Genomic DNA, 16507 nt, shown 5'->3' on the forward strand with positions numbered 1-16507 from the left:
GGAGTATAATATATTTAAATTGAAAATTGAAAATTGTGCGATACAATACAGTATAATAGATTCCTATAGGTAGTAACGATTAAGAATATTTAATAACAAACATTTCATAGATTCATGTTAGATATGTAGTTGGTATATGTTACTGTACTTAATCGACTTCAATGTTTGTTTTGTGTAAGGTACTATAGAACAGTTGTTTATGTACGATTAATAGTCCTCTTGATAAAGTATTTTGAAATATTTGCTCTAGTAACAGAAAGTAAAATTTATTTATTATTACTTGTGTGAAGTCTCTGACACCCCCCCCCCCCCCCCGGTCATGAACCGTGACCTCTCGCCTTCTCCAGCCTTATCCTCTTTCATATCCTTGCTTCCCTTAGTCACCCCTACATCTCATTTCTGTTTTAGCCTCCTCCTTTTACCTTTAATCTTTCCCCCTTAGGTTCCTTTTCTTAAGCTTACGTCATCACACCTACCCCCTATCCTCCATCCTCATACCCTACTTGTCCCCTCGACACCCGCGATACCTGTCCCGAATCTGAGTAGTCCAGCGGGCGAAGCTCAAACACGCCGGAGATAATTCCTGATCACACAAACAACACGACTACAGCTGCTCGTTTTACTGTCAAGCCATGATGTTCCTGATATTTTAAACCATAATTATGGCTTTTTCCCCGAGTTTCTCCCTTAGTTCCTCAACCAGTTCGAAACTCTTGAGTGGCGAATAAGCCAGGTGCGAGATTTTATCGCCCTTTATTTAATGGAAGAAGTCTTTCTTAGGGTCAGATGAGAACCTAGATTTTTTTTTTTTTACTCATTTATTTCTCTTAGTAACGGCATCTGCGATTTCTAAAGATAATTTACTGTCATAACCACGGACACCTCCATTGCATCCTGTTTTAAGTAACTCAAAGAAAATGTTTTAACCTTAAGTTATTTTTTTCATAATTGTTGATCATCGAAGTTTCACTCGGCTAAGATAACTAAGATATTTTCTCATCATATATTCACGACTTGCCGAGTCACCTTCTTGATTATTAATTTTATGAATTAACAGAGGCTCACAGAGGACACTCGGGTAATCACATGTAATATTGACCGATTTTACCTTGTTCTGGGTTTTGTTTTACAATTAAACTTTACAGTTTAATTGAGTTTACTAACGGTGTTTTAATGTGCTGTTAATCAGTTTTCGAAGTATATTTATATATGCTTATATTTTATTGTTATTTATTGTTCATCAATACTCTTGTTTCATAATATATTCTTAAGTAGTTGTACTTTGGTTTTGTCTGAACAACTATTACTACAATGAAGTGGCCCACCTGTATAAATACCTGTTAAAAATAAACCTGTACGGGAGTTGTCTCTGGAATATTGTGTACGCCTGATTACCCTTTACTGTGGCGTTGCAGGATCAACAAGACAATGTTGTGTATGAGCCGTTTTACATGCCAGTTAGGAACTGATGGACGTGTTTATTTAAAGTTTACATAAGGTTTACAGGCTAAAGTTTACCATTTATTGGCTAGCACAAGGCAAAGATGCCCTTATAATTTCAACAGAACAGATTTTAAAAGTAATCCGATGATTTTTTATTTATATTCTTAAATTACTTTTGGCAATACCAGTGCAGTTTTGTTTTATCCATTCACAAAGGAACCAAGAATACCACAGCCAGACCCTATTACTATGGGACATGTACCTGGGGTATGGGACTATAAGTCTCCTCACAGGGGACGTGAACGAGTCCCCCGCTCGTTCTTTCGGCCCTGAGCAGCCATCCACCAACTGGTCATAAATTAACTCAGTAACTCAGCAGACACATTCTGTTAGCATTTCGCGCACGTTAGCAAATATGAGAAATTTGATGTGACTGTTTAACATGTTATCCTTCCACATACTTCTAATGTTCTTCTTAACTGAGAGAGAGGCTTGGAGACAAATGCAAAACTCATGTTTTCTCTTTTTACAGTAATATTATCCCAAGCGTCAAGAATGACATTGTCGCTAATTTTCTTTAGCTAAAGAATATTTCTAAATCCTTTTCTTTTAAATTCACAAGATAATGTGAATTTTTCTCATAGCGTTAATTATTTTGACAAATTATGCCGTTTTGAAATATAAAAAAAAACGAATTCACTGTCGTCACTCGCACAAACTTTTAATCTATTTAATTTATTTAAGTTATCATCGTATCCATAACCTTAATTGCCATTTCTAAGTTGAGTTTTGAAAATTCTAGATTGTGATGTAGAAATTAGATCACTATTTTTCATTTGTTTGTTCATTTTCTTTTCAGTCATCAGGCGCTCTTGGTCCGCAAATGGCCTGGAGCCATCGGCACATTTGTTGGCTATCTTTTTTTTTTCTTTCTTTTTTCTTTTTTTTTTTGCTAGATTTCTGCTCGCCCATGACAGAATATTGGCGTATTTTGGTGTGATTTCTGGGAGTGTTACGAAATATGAATTAAAACTAGAGCTACTGGTTCACTCCCCGGTCCAGCTGATCTGTTGTGAACGTACTTTGTAAATTTTGTCTGTGGTCGATTTGTAATTGGTGGTTACTACAATGAACATATTTTTTTTTCTTCACCCATACTCAGAGAGGGAAAAAAAACAAAAGCTTATTCAATAATTTTAGGTAGTTCATTTGGCCACCTAAAATTTGACAAATATGTTTATAATCATAGACCTATTGTCTTCCCAGTCCTTTGAAAGTAACTAAAAAATAAAGTAGAAGATATGGTGTGTTAGCAGTATTTAGACATCTGAAACTAGCAGTTTGCATTACATTGTAATAACACCATTCAACAAAAAACACGACAGTCTACGGACATTGTAAGATTTAGAAACAAAGCGTAAAAGATATGCTGTGCTACTTCGTCAGGTTAACGAATTTCAGCTCCAATGAAGCATTCTGACACCACCCACGTCGTTTGTCCTCTCAAAATTATCTCTGCTCCATTGTCCGAGCTTTCCCTTTGCATTTATACCTAACGCAGTACAGGAAGGCACAATTACTATTGCAACTATCCTTCCTTGGGTATTTTTGGTTTAATTGATTTTGTACATTCCGATATCCACACACAGGGATACACACGCACACTAAGACACATCCATATATGTGAGAGTGTATGTCTATACTGTGCGTGAATGCATGTATATATTCTTTGCTATGTGCATGTTAAGTGTGTCTTCGTATTTCTCATGAACTGTTTCTCTTCAATTAATCTAAAAATATTCAATTAGCGCCGAAGGGGGGGGGGGGGCAGAAGGAGTCATCAAATCATAACTTCCGCTTCACTCTTGAGCAAGATCCCGGAGTGAAGTGAGTGCAGCGTCAACAGCTCTGCAAGAACACCAACCTGTCGATCTCTCGTTCCAACTCCACCGGTATGGTATCAAGAGTGTTCTTCCGTGATTTAAATTTCCCATTTAATTAATTTTATTTTGTCTCTGTTTTTTATATTATAGAAAGGGGGCGGTGAGGCAAAAGGGGCGACAGGATGGCCTTGGGTTAATGAATATCTTTATTTTTATTTTACAAAATCTCAGTGACAAAATATGCACCAAGGACATGATGAGAGTTTGATTTACCATTCCATGATAAAGACACAGTTAAAACTGCTAAATATTTTGGCTTATTAAACTAGATTTTATATGTGAAATATTTTTTTTCAATTTGAAGTGCATGTGTCCGCATACACATACATACACACATGTCCGCACACATGTCCGCATGTGTGTATAAGGGGTAGGGGCGGTAGGAAACCACCGGGAAGCCAAGCCTGGAATATTTAGGAACTAATTTTATAGAATATTATATAATAGAATATTATATCACATATACATATATATCACATATATACATATATATTTGTGTATATATATCACACATATACATACACACATATATATACATATATATACACACACACACGCACACATATATATATATATATATATATATATATATATACACACACACACATACATATACAGAGAGAGATATGGGAAACAGAGAGGCAGACAAACCTAATCAACAAAATTCGTAAAAAATAAGGACTAATCAGGTAAACCTTCCCGGCTCTTCCTCTGCAGCAAACTCCCGAGAGCAAGATGTCTCCCGTGAAGGTCAGAATGAGAAGGCTGTTTCTGCTCGTCACCGGATCCCTTCTTCTTGGGGCGATTCTCTTTGTGATCGACAGCGATCTCGGCTCTGCATTGGGGTGAGTACACTACATTTTTTTTTTTTTTTTTTTATGTATATATTTTTTTTTTGGGGGGGTGCGTGTTTGTTTGTAAGTGTGGGTTTGTTTGTGTGTAGGTTTATTTGTGTGTAAGTGCGTGTGCGTGTGCGTGTGTGTGTGTGTGTGTGTGTGTGTGTGTGTGTGTGTGTGTGTGTGTGTGTGTGTGTGTGAAAAAGATCGACAGATAGATCACGAGTCTAAGTATTTTCAATTAATGTTTTACTATCACTATAACTTGATCACACATGCAGATTGATCTACGTGTGAGAAAATCTTTGCAATTAACACGAAATAAAAAGCTAAATAACCAATCAATCTGGCTATTATCTCCAATCGCTACACTTGCAACTATTCATGAATATGTGTGTGTGTGTGTGTGTGTGTGTGTGTGTGTGTGTCTGTGTGTATGTGTGTGTGTGTGCGCGCGCGCATACATATATAAGCACACGTACAAAAAAATGATAAATATATTTTACTTGTTTTTGTAATACGAATTTATGGTTCTTATAAAACTTACAGAAGGCAAGAAAAAATAGGTTGCAGAAATACATTAGAGGTGGACAGAACGTCAGTATATTGATATCCGTGGATCCAAATGTGAATATTTTAGCCATCAAGACATTTTTGCTGCTGGTAAAGTATCCTCAGATAATTAGAGATGAGTTTGGATATATCGTTAAAGTATTAAGAAATAGGGGGGGGGGAGAATATGTTAATCAAATTGTACTACAGTTTTAATTATCTGTGCTACCAATATGCGGGAGGGGAGGGGGGGGGACTCCACTCTAATACACCTATTAACCTCTTTCCCCAACCACTTGTTTAGAAAGATATAATAGATTAATATATATATATTATATATATTATATATTATGTATATATTATATATATTATATATATTATATATATTATATATATTATATATATATATTATATATATTATATATATATTAGATATATTATATATATATATATATATAGGTACACATTGGGAATATAACTAAATTCCACTGCTTGATTCCTTCTCATTGATCTTTCGGTGACTTAAACAACCATTGCGAACTAGACATCCCAGGGGTTTTACCCATACAAATTCTGAGGGTTTAAATAGAGAGAGAGAGAGAGAGAGAGAGAGTCAGTGAGAGTTTAATTCTAAACTTTACCTCCTTTCACCCCTATCCTCCCCCCCCCCCCCCACACTTTACCATGCTGATCTGTTTGTTAACTCTGGAGAACGGACAGATCGAGGGACTTGCTTAAATCAAGTTAAAAGTCAGAATAGCGGCTGATCGAGAGGGAGAGAGAGACACGTGAAAAGTGAGTGCACCTTCCGTCCCTCAGCGAAATTACTGCCATTACTGCAAACGATACGAATTCGATGCTCGAGCCATAAATTCGGCGTTGATTAGAGTTTGTAATCGATGACTATGTGTAAGTTTTTTTTTTTTTTTTAATTGTAATACAAGTAAGAGATACGTAAGATTATTACGGCATTTTACACGTTGTTATGGTTCATAAGTATCAGACATCTTAATCCAAAGTCTTGGCTCCATCAACGCATCCGTATAGTTTGCTGTAATGGTGAGTCGGACGGAGCTGCCGGTTTCGTCGTTGGCTTGTTCGATTGTTTAGCTAACAACCTCGTTCACGCTCGTCACCTTCATCTCCACCACACTTCCCTCTTTCTCTATTTCCTTAAAGATGTGTTTGTCGTATAGTAATGATAATCCCCATAATTCATGATAATATTGTGAAGGGTAGATCAGTGATTTCTGAAAAAAAAAAATCCATGACGCCTACATTTAAATTTCTATTATATATATACATATATATACATATATATACATATATATACATATGTATATATATATATACATATTTCCGTCTGTGTGCGCTCACGCACGCACACACACACACACACACACGCACGCACACACACACACACACACACACACAAACACAAACACACACACACACACACACACACACACACACACACACACACACACATACACATACACACACTCACTCACGCACGTACATACATACTCACAAATAAATGTGTGTGTGTGTACGTATGTATGTATCTATGTACATATGGGTGCATTCGTATCCGATGTCATTTGATAGTACTTTTGGATTATAACAAATATTATTTTTTTCTTACAGACTCTCTGAATATGGCCAAATGGATGACATGCTGGAAGGTTGGTATATATATACTCACATCTACTATCAATCTGCTCATATAGATAGATTGATAGATACAATAGATATAATATCGAGACGACTGATACGTAAAGAGATAAATCTTTTAGTTGCAGGCCTACTAGTACCTGCGGACATTACCGTATGTATTTATATATATATATATATATATATATATATATATATATATTATATATATATGTATACAGCTGGAGGGAATATAATGTAAACCTCAGTGAAAGAGAGTATGACGTGGCTAGGAAACCCACGTGCCTGTTTCTCTCGCAAGTGTAAAACCATTACCGAGGACCGCACCTGTATTGTGTTTATACCCTACTTATAGTGTGTACGTGTGTGTGTGATGGTATATAGATAGATTGATAGATACAATAGATATAATATCGAGACGACTGATACGTAAAGAGATAAATCTTTTAGTTGCAGGCCTACTAGTACCTGCGGACATTACCGTATGTATTTATATATATACATATATATATATATATATATATATATATATATATATATATATATATATATATATATATATATATATTACGCACACACACACACACATATATATAACATGCACGAATTAAACCTATGAAGTTATCTCATGCATAAATTAATTAAATTATACATCCCAGCAAGCCGGTTACAACGTTCATCTCGACCACTGCGTTCCTTCTTTTCTTTATGGTTTGCGAAGTTCTAGCTTCGCCCGGGCCTTCTAAATATGGCTCGGCCCACTGCGTTCCAACATCTGCGCAGCCAGATACCACGAACCATGAAGAGATACCAGATGCTGCTAGCGAATTTTTGTGAAGGATTTCCACATCATGAAATCATTCTAAAAGTAGGGGATGGGATGGGATTAAATATAATGTTAGGTATGAGTTACGTTAAGGTTGCCATACAGTCAAGGTTTTGGGCCGTACAAGGCCAAGAATGATTAGATTCACTAAATCAAATTTATAATCTGCTGATAGGCATGGTCATGTGAAATAAAGAAAGGGAAGGCCTAGGACTGGGTATAGTGATACCATAAAAGAAATTAGTGGTCTGTCTATGGTTGAAGCGAAAAGGCTGACAGATGATAGGGTCTGAACCATTTGTCCTTGATGAAGAGGATTCGTTAACGACAAATATACGACGGAAAAGATTTAGAAGAAAAGGAAAAAGGAAATGAAATTCCCTTATCCAACAAATGGTGTTTTTTTCGAAATTCATGGTACGCTATAGACCATTTGAAATTCAGCAAATCCCATTTTCCTGTTGTTGCACCATTCCATACCAAGAAACTTTATGTGATAACGCGTAACAGAGATCAAAGTAAACAAGACGAAACAACCCTTAAATTTTCCTAAAGAGTAACTCTGGCGTCCGACCGGTTGTGCCTGTTCCCGGAGAAGGCAGCGAGAAGTGCCAGTCATGTGTGAGAGTGTATGATATTCAAACCCTAGATGGTGTCTTCTACAACCTCACGTCTACTTAGATGTTATTAGACATTTGTTAAAGAGAAAGAGAAGGGGGGGGGGGAGAAGCATCCTCGCCTTCTCCGGTAGATCTCAAAGTCTTTCGAACTCAAAACAAAATTTCCTTCTCTTTTTTCCTCATTCGTGTTTGACATCTTTATTCCGATTGGTCGGATGGGCGGATTTGCGCAGGTAATTTCAGTTTTAAGAAGGGCTTAAAAAAAAAACGTTACGGTGCGAAAAAACAAAAACAAAATATTATTGAAACTGCATTGTATTAGAAGTTTCTCGAGTCGCTTAAATGACAGAACCCCGTTAATATAGCTACTCTAAATTTAGAAAGAATTATACATTAACTTGGATTGTGTCACGCTAATTATCAGCCATTTTCTGGACACGACAATACCATTAGTATAGAAAGCAAATACGAAGGGGTCATTCATGTTTATAGACGATCACAGAAAATGATAATGACTGTGATAATGGCCTACAACAGAGTACATAGTGTGGTGGTAGGGAGCCCTCACTTTAGGAAGGATGTAGGTAAACGAGTGTAATGACTAATCACTAGATAGGCGACAACTGTTAGGGGTTTGGAGTACAAAGAAATACAGGAAATAAAACTTACAGTACTAGAGGAAAGAATAAAACCGGGATATATTGTGCTTTACCATAGTCTCAGGAACAGCGGACTTACACAAGGAACAATTAGTATTTTTTAACTTCAGATCTTAGCTCTCTCTATGAACAACTAGATAAGAGCACACGACATGGTGGCAAAATATTAGATATTCCTAGCTTATCTTTTTCTTGTACTGATAACCTGATAGAGTACACAGTAGGGTGGACTTTTATTTTTTATTCCCAAAGGAGGATACAGTCAACAGTGTACACACACATATCATACTCATACATAAATCATGTTTAACTCATTATGGATACATGAGTGTAAATATTTTATGGGGAAAAAACTTTTCACCATTCATACCTAATTCATTTTTCATCAGCTCAAAGTTATCAAGAAAATAAGTCTCACCATAAACAGAAGTATCATTTAAAGCTTTCAACGATTTCATTTAATCTGCAACTTTATTTTGGTTAAATGTTATTATGTGTTTCATGTTTATTATAACTAAAGAATTAACTGTGATACGAAAGGCTGACTTTAAAAGCTGATTAAATGCAAGACTCATAATCGATACTAGATTCTCCGTTAAATAATTATATTTTAGACATTTCCTAAAAAAAAAACTAATGGTGATTAACGTGATGAATATTGAAGATTTATCTATGTGTTTTGAATGAGTTATTCCAGAATATTTACCATTATTTTACGGACAGATTCTGATTTTGAAATTCAGTGCCAATGATAAGGTTGGTTCCAAGTCAATTACCCTAAGTAGTATCTCTAATATTTCGGATTTCATATCCTGGAATGTTTGCATGTATACAATCAGACATTATGGGAATAAATACACGGCTAAACACGATGGTGCAATGGAGCTTTGTCGAAAAGCATTTCAGATTTCCCGACTGCCATTAGATCAGGAAAATGCGAAGACTGCTTTATTGTATCTTTCTAGAAAATTACTACGAGATCGACAGAGATGACGCCGCGGGAGAGTTCGACTTCGAGGATGTTAACAGCCAGAATATCGTTGCCGAGACAGGGAACGCTGACGCAGGCGTGTCAGAATCCAACGCCACTGAGGCCGCTGGTAATGACCAAATCGCCGAGGTTACCGAAGCCAAGGAAATTAACGACGTGAAAAATGCGTTCATAGTCGAGGTCAACAAAGAACCCGAACTAAAGAAACAGTTCGAAATGGAGAGGTTCAATGTCCCGAAGCAGGAGAGAGCCCAGCCTTTCGGGCAGTGGCAGCCTGGAGGCAGAAGAAAAAGTGGTTTCGGTGCAGCTTTCGCCCCCAAGAAGGAGACGTCATGCACTGTGCCGGCGCTGAAGAGCATCCCGCAGTTCATTCACCAAGTGTCCGACCTGGAGGCCAAGTGCAACGAGCTTGTAAGGCAATGGGGCTGCTCGACCCTTTCTGAGCTTGTTTGTGCTGACGATGATGTACATACATGTATAATCTCTCTCTCTCTCTCTCTTCTCTTTCTCTCTCTCTCTCTCTTCTACTCTACTATCATCTACGATCTATCGATCTATCTCTATCTCTCTATCCTCTCTCTCTCTCTCTCTCTCTTCTCTTTCTCTCTCTCTCTCTCCTCTCTCTCTCTCTCTCTCTCTCTCTCTCTCTCTCTCTCTCCTTCTCTCTCCTCTTCTTTATATATATATATTATATATATATATATATATATATATATATATGTATATATATATGTATATGTATATATACATATGTATAAGCACCAAAGAGAGAGGGAAAGAGATATGACATATCTATAAATATGTCATATATAAGTTTAAATATATGTCTATATATATGTATGTATTTATATGTGTGTGTATATATACACATATATACATATACATATGTATGCATAGATATATTTTGTGTATGTATAGATATATTTTCTTTGATAGCATTTACTTAGATTACACATGCACACACACACACACACAAACACAAACAAACACACACACGTACGCCCCCCCCCCCCCCACACACAAACACGCACACTCACGCGCGCGTATAAGATATGTATACATTCGTGTGCATATTTTTATATCGATATATATATATTTATATGTACATAAATATACACATATATATACACATGTGTACACACACACACACACACACACACACACACACACACACACACACACACACATATATATATATAAGGATATGCATAATGTACTAACAAAATACAGACGTAACTATAGAATGCAATGAACAGAATTGTATTCGTCGTGCCACAGTCATAACTTCCGACCTTCTGCTTCTCGTATGCCTCCAAATTTTCCTTCTACCCCCCCCCCCCCACCTCCCCCAGCGGACTTTCGGGACACCGCCGAGGGGGAAGGATTTGTGTTTGGACGACAAGTATAAGATCAAATCCGGAAACTGCGTCGTCTTCTCCTTCGGCATCAACTATGACTGGAGCTTCGAGGACGACATGGGAAAATTCGGCTGCATGGTGAGTTTTATTTTATTTTTTTTTTTTTTTTTTTTTTGGTGTTGATGTGGTTTTTGGTTTTATGTTTTCCACTATAAGAAAGTCTAGTATAAGTAAGTATATATATCCTTAAAAGGTAATGATGATAATAAAAATAACAATAATAATAATAATGAGAATAATGATAATATGGGGCATAGCATAGCGTGCTGTATATTAAGCATTATAACGAGAACTTCTCAACCACTAAACCCATTATCTAATCTGGTTTAGTTTACTGATAAGGGTAAACCTCCACTGCCTCTTTTTATGATGGTTTTCTTGTCTTGTGTGTGAGAGACGACATAGTTTACTGATAAGGGTAAACCTCACTGCCACTTTTTATGATGGTTGTCTTGTCTTTACTCACTCAATTATTTCCTTTTGTATATCTATGCCAAAGGATTTTATATAAAACCATATGTCAGTTTCGAATCGTATTTTAAGGGGATAATCCGGAACCGAAAGAAATAGCTAAGCATCGAAAACTTAGGAACTGAAGACATTCCTTTTTTATTTAGTTTTTATTTTTATTATAAAGAATATATAAATCCCAGTGCCGCTACAACTTCAAAGCCTTCTAAGAACAAGGACTAGCCATTAAGCATTAAGCAAAATCCAGTCTAAATTATATATTTCTTCACGAGCTAATGTCGGATCGGATCTTCATAACCAGATAATCCATAATTAACGAATTTATAATCCAGATAAGGAAAGGACTCATAAATTTATAAATAACTTAAGATGAATGATCTTGAGTGAATATTGTCTTTGCGTCAGCCCTTTTGCTCCTAATAGTTTTCCAAATTAATCAGGACCTATATCTGATCCTTAAAAAAACAACAACAACAAAAAAAAACGAAACGTATACTTCATTTCGTCCATACAACTTTTAATGACAAGACCAAGAAAAACAACCTTAATTTTTTTTCTTAACTAATGATTAATCACCATCACCTTCATAATCTCGTAGACAGTGGAGACGATTATTGCAAATACTCTTCCGTTTCTTGAATCTGTTAAGTCGATCCCCACGTATGGCTTAAGCAAGGGCTTCTGGTGATGCACTGTACCTGTTGACACCTTTCCAACAAAACCATTCATTGTACATGTGGACACTTTTCCAACAGAACTATTCATTGTCCCTGTAGACACCTTTCCAGCAAAACCATTAATTGTACCTGTGGACACCTTTCCAACAAAACTATTCATTGTACCTGTGGACACCTTTCCAACAAAACTATTCATTGTACCTGTGGACACCTTTCCAACAAAACTATTCATTGTACCTGTGGACACCTTTCCAACAAAACTATTCTGTCACATACAGTGAGAAATGCAGAATGACTGATTGCTTTTTATAAAATCAGTAGTTTTAGTGTCGGTTTCCGTTGCTTGTTATGATAGTACCTCTTCTCTTATTTGGTCATGATCGATGACCTGTATTAAAAACGATAATCAAAATAGCTTTCAAGTAGCCGTTTGATTATAGACCATGTGAAATACATACATTAGGAACAAGGCTAAACAGTACCTCTGGAAAGTGAAAAAAAAAAAAAAAAAATGCTAAATTGACTGTCATCTTTATCACTGTTATACCATGTACTTTCTTTTTTCATGTAAACAAAAATTGTACTTAAAAAACTGTAATGCACGTTTTACATCCACAGGTATACGCATATGACCCCACCATGGGAAAGACCGACCATCAGCGATCTGAAAATATCCATTTCTTCGCCACAGGCATCTCTAACTACAAGGGAACTAAACTACTGCGATTAAATAACAGAGTCTTCATGAGTCGGGTGAGTTAAATAAGCAAAGATCGTTTTATTATTTGTATTACTGTTATTAGTATTAGTATTAGTGTCTATTTTCTCCGTTTAGAACTCTTGAGGTTTGATGACGGCAGTGATATAATTTGGACAAATATTTTTTTTTTTTTTATAGAATATTATTTAAATCTATTCTAGTGCAAAGTTATAATGTATATTTGCTGTATGTGTTTATGTATGCATTTGCGTGTGCACATAAGTTTGTTTATTTGTATTTGTGTATGTGTGCGTGTGCGTGTGCGTGTTCGTGTGTGTGTGTGTGTGTGTGTGTGTGTGTGTGTGTGTGTGTGTGTGTGTGTGTGCGCGTGTTTGTGTGTGTGTATGCATCAAAACAGAAACAAAAATACGAGGCAAAATGGCTGTGAAATGTTCGAACTTTGAGCCTTATCACTAAAAAGACAACATTTTTCTTATATTCAGACATCTCAAGGCAACTGTACCTGCTCATATTTTTTTTTTCCTTATCACACAGGTGGACCGATTCGTTAACTTCCTAAGGGCAGCCGGGTTAGAGGGAGAAGAGATTGACGTGATAAAGTTGGATACAGAAATGTCACAAGTGGATTTCCTGCAGGACTTGTTATTCAACTCTCGCCATTTGCTGAAGAAAATTAAACAAATAACCATGACGGTGTATACGGATGTAGTAGGTAATGAAACAGAAAATGATATTTTATTTTTTAGATTTTCATATGAATTAAGATGAAATTAGTATCAGAGTTGAAATTCGTTCAGCATAGGTGCGAAATGGAGTGACTGTCGGATTACAGTTCTGTATTTGAATTACAATATTCTTGAATTAAATGTATCTTAGCAAGTGAAAAGTATCCTAATAAGAGAAATAAATCAAAAATGGCTGAAAGCGGATACTTGAAAATATTATATATTGGATTTTGATAATGAAAAAGGCACGGGAGACTGGTAATCTGTCTATAAAGCAATATCCGGCATTTACGTAGAGAAGACTTAAACGCTTTGTTGGTTGAAATTTCGTTGCAGTTTCGGTCTCAGGAAGTCAAGCACTATCATTCTGCAGATATCAGTATAGCATCCTCATTTCTTTTATATGTCGAAAATCGTATCTTATAAGAGTAGGAAATATAATCAAAATGAAATTCGGAAAAAGGACACTGCATTGCAATAAATTAGCTCACCTTCTACAGAACTGCTCTCTGTTAAATAAGTAATTTATTTTTTCCCAAACAGAAAAGAGTCTCAGTCAAGGAGGTTTCTTCCAACTTCTTTGGCCATACCTCCAGATGATGAAATGTGCGGGCTTCAAAGTTATCAGCTCCAACAGAAGCCGAAGAGGGAGAGAAGTGGTTTGGGCTCAAGATAAAGAATGGTAGCATGTACCTGTAAAACAGCTACTATCCCTTTACAAAAAGCTGATGTAAGCAATGAGATGGAGTTGGAGTGGAAAATAGCAAAGGCTTTGGATGTAGTTTTGCTTCTGCAAAAATAAACGGCAATCTCTTCATTTGTCTTTTATTCTCAGAATAATCTGTTGAAATGCATCAGTAAACTGTGTCTGGTACATCAGTATCTAGAGAACAACATATAACAGGTTAATATATACAGGAATTAATATCAACTGAATGTGCCACTCTTTGGTTTAGCATAACATTTTACCTAATATATTTACTAATCCTTCATGTTTATAGGCTAGTATTTGTGGTGAGAATGGACATATATCTACACTAGCACGATCTAAACAGGTAACTGCTGCGATTCTCCAATTTATTGAGGCAATTAAAGGTAAGAAGAAAATGGGTAGGTAATAACAGTGTGTGTGTGCTGGTCACAAAACAGCATCAGGAGAGTAAATCATTTTTCAAGGTAGTGCATAATGTTTCCCAGGAATCATGAAAAGATCATCATAATACATTATTTCAAATAAGTTTAATCATATAACGTAAACTACTATGTTCTAGACTAACATTCTGTTAGACAAGGTTGTATTAGCGCCGATTTCCTATTATTCTACATTCTAGTATTATACTGTGCATCCTTCGTAGCACAAGATCAACACGAAAATTTTATGAAACGGAAGCGGTCGCTACCGTCTTTGTCTGGGAGCACGAAAGCATGCAGAAAGCCTCAAATCAATGCAGAAGCGAGAAAATGCTAGTGTGAATGGGCCTTTAGGATTTAGTATTGGTGCCGTAAATGAAAACAGCATACACCTACAGTGAATACCTGGATAATATGATGATCTGTCGGCACATCAGGAGAATTCACGTTGAATAAACAGTATATAACACAGTGGAGTGAAGAATAAAAAAGCACGCTTATTCATATTCATTCATTCTTCCCTTTATGACCCAGTTAGGAACGACCTTACAAGTTTACAGTCAAGAAAAAGATTCAGAGGACACGTGAACGGCCACCATGAGAGAGGGTGGTCTTTGGATGGGTTCCTTCATTCTCAGGAAGCCAGCATCACCTCACACCGTAAATACATCGCTCAAAAGAAGCATCCATTCCCTAAAGTACAGAACGATTGATTTCAAGGCGAGAAAAACAAATAAAAAAAAATGGGTACTGAGAGGAAGAGAGAGAAACGAAAATCTAATGTGGAGGGGAAAAGAGGAAGAGAGACAAAGACAGAGAGAGAGGGAGAGCGAGCGAAAGAGGAAAGGGAAAAGAGAGCATATAAAAGAAACAGGTGTTCATCGTTATGATTGCACCTGTGTGAGGGGGGGTTATGTACAGCTATACAGAAAAGTATCGTGATGAGAGGTGTCGAAAAATCCAATAATGAACAGAACCTTATGTTACGGAAGGGTTGGCATTTCTGTGTTCGAATTGGTCTCGTTCTAATTCATAATGTATCGAATAGTGATTCCGGTTTTCATATGGATTCACAATGACATAATGATCTTTTTCATGATGGAGACATTAAAAGAAATGCACGATAGCATTGTTTCCCTTCACACTGAAGACTTTGCAAATGCAGACATAGCCCGACGATTGGGAATTTCGATGCCAGTGGTGGCTGGGTGGATACGTCGGCATCAGCTCACAGGTGCCACAAACAACAACCCTCGGGCTGGCCGTCCTAGATGCACAACTTAATTAGACCAAGTAGGCATACTGTGGTTAGGTCCTTACTTTGCTGATAAGCACTTACTATACAAAATCACGTTTCTCTATATTACATCTGAAAACAGCAATTAGTTCTCATTATCAGCTTCGCAGCACAAAGCGGTAACTCTAACTTTGTGCCAAATGTACAGGAACTCGGGGTTGCCACATGTAGTGAGGAGTGGTAGGAAAGACGGTATTAAATTAATTTTGTCCTTTACTTTCCAACCAGGTAATTGCATCTATGGTTGAGGCAGATCCATTAGGCACGAAAACTACGATAACGTGGGACTTTCATGTTCCTTAGAAACTATCCGAGGAATGGGTCTACACGCTCGCGCACCTGCAATGAAGGCCGAGTTGACGCCTGGCCTTCTGGGGAAAAAATAATCTGCGACGAAAAAACTTTTTCTTCTGAAGGCACCAACAATGCGAGGTATGTGTAGCGTCGACAAAATACCAGGTAGGTAACGACACCACCCCTTCCCCTCCGATTTTCAACTTCTCTTCACTCGATATATTGAAGA

The 16507-nt window shown here is 36.8% G+C and overlaps 1 protein-coding gene across 1 annotated transcript; it reads left to right on the top strand.

Annotated features, from left to right (window-relative positions):
• Positions 1 to 3312: 3312 nt before the first annotated feature.
• Positions 3313 to 14357, top strand: LOC125036848. Its single transcript, XM_047629733.1, has 8 exons — positions 3313 to 3395; positions 4104 to 4231; positions 6422 to 6459; positions 9519 to 9955; positions 10897 to 11040; positions 12729 to 12863; positions 13366 to 13543; positions 14100 to 14357. Exons 2-8 carry the CDS (start codon positions 4122 to 4124, stop codon positions 14240 to 14242), a joined length of 1185 nt encoding a protein of 394 aa, XP_047485689.1. The 5' UTR covers positions 3313 to 3395; positions 4104 to 4121; the 3' UTR covers positions 14243 to 14357.
• Positions 14358 to 16507: the final 2150 nt, after the last annotated feature.

This window comes from Penaeus chinensis, chromosome 2, assembly GCF_019202785.1.
Source record: "Penaeus chinensis breed Huanghai No. 1 chromosome 2, ASM1920278v2, whole genome shotgun sequence".
NCBI classification, from domain to species: domain Eukaryota; kingdom Metazoa; phylum Arthropoda; class Malacostraca; order Decapoda; family Penaeidae; genus Penaeus; species Penaeus chinensis.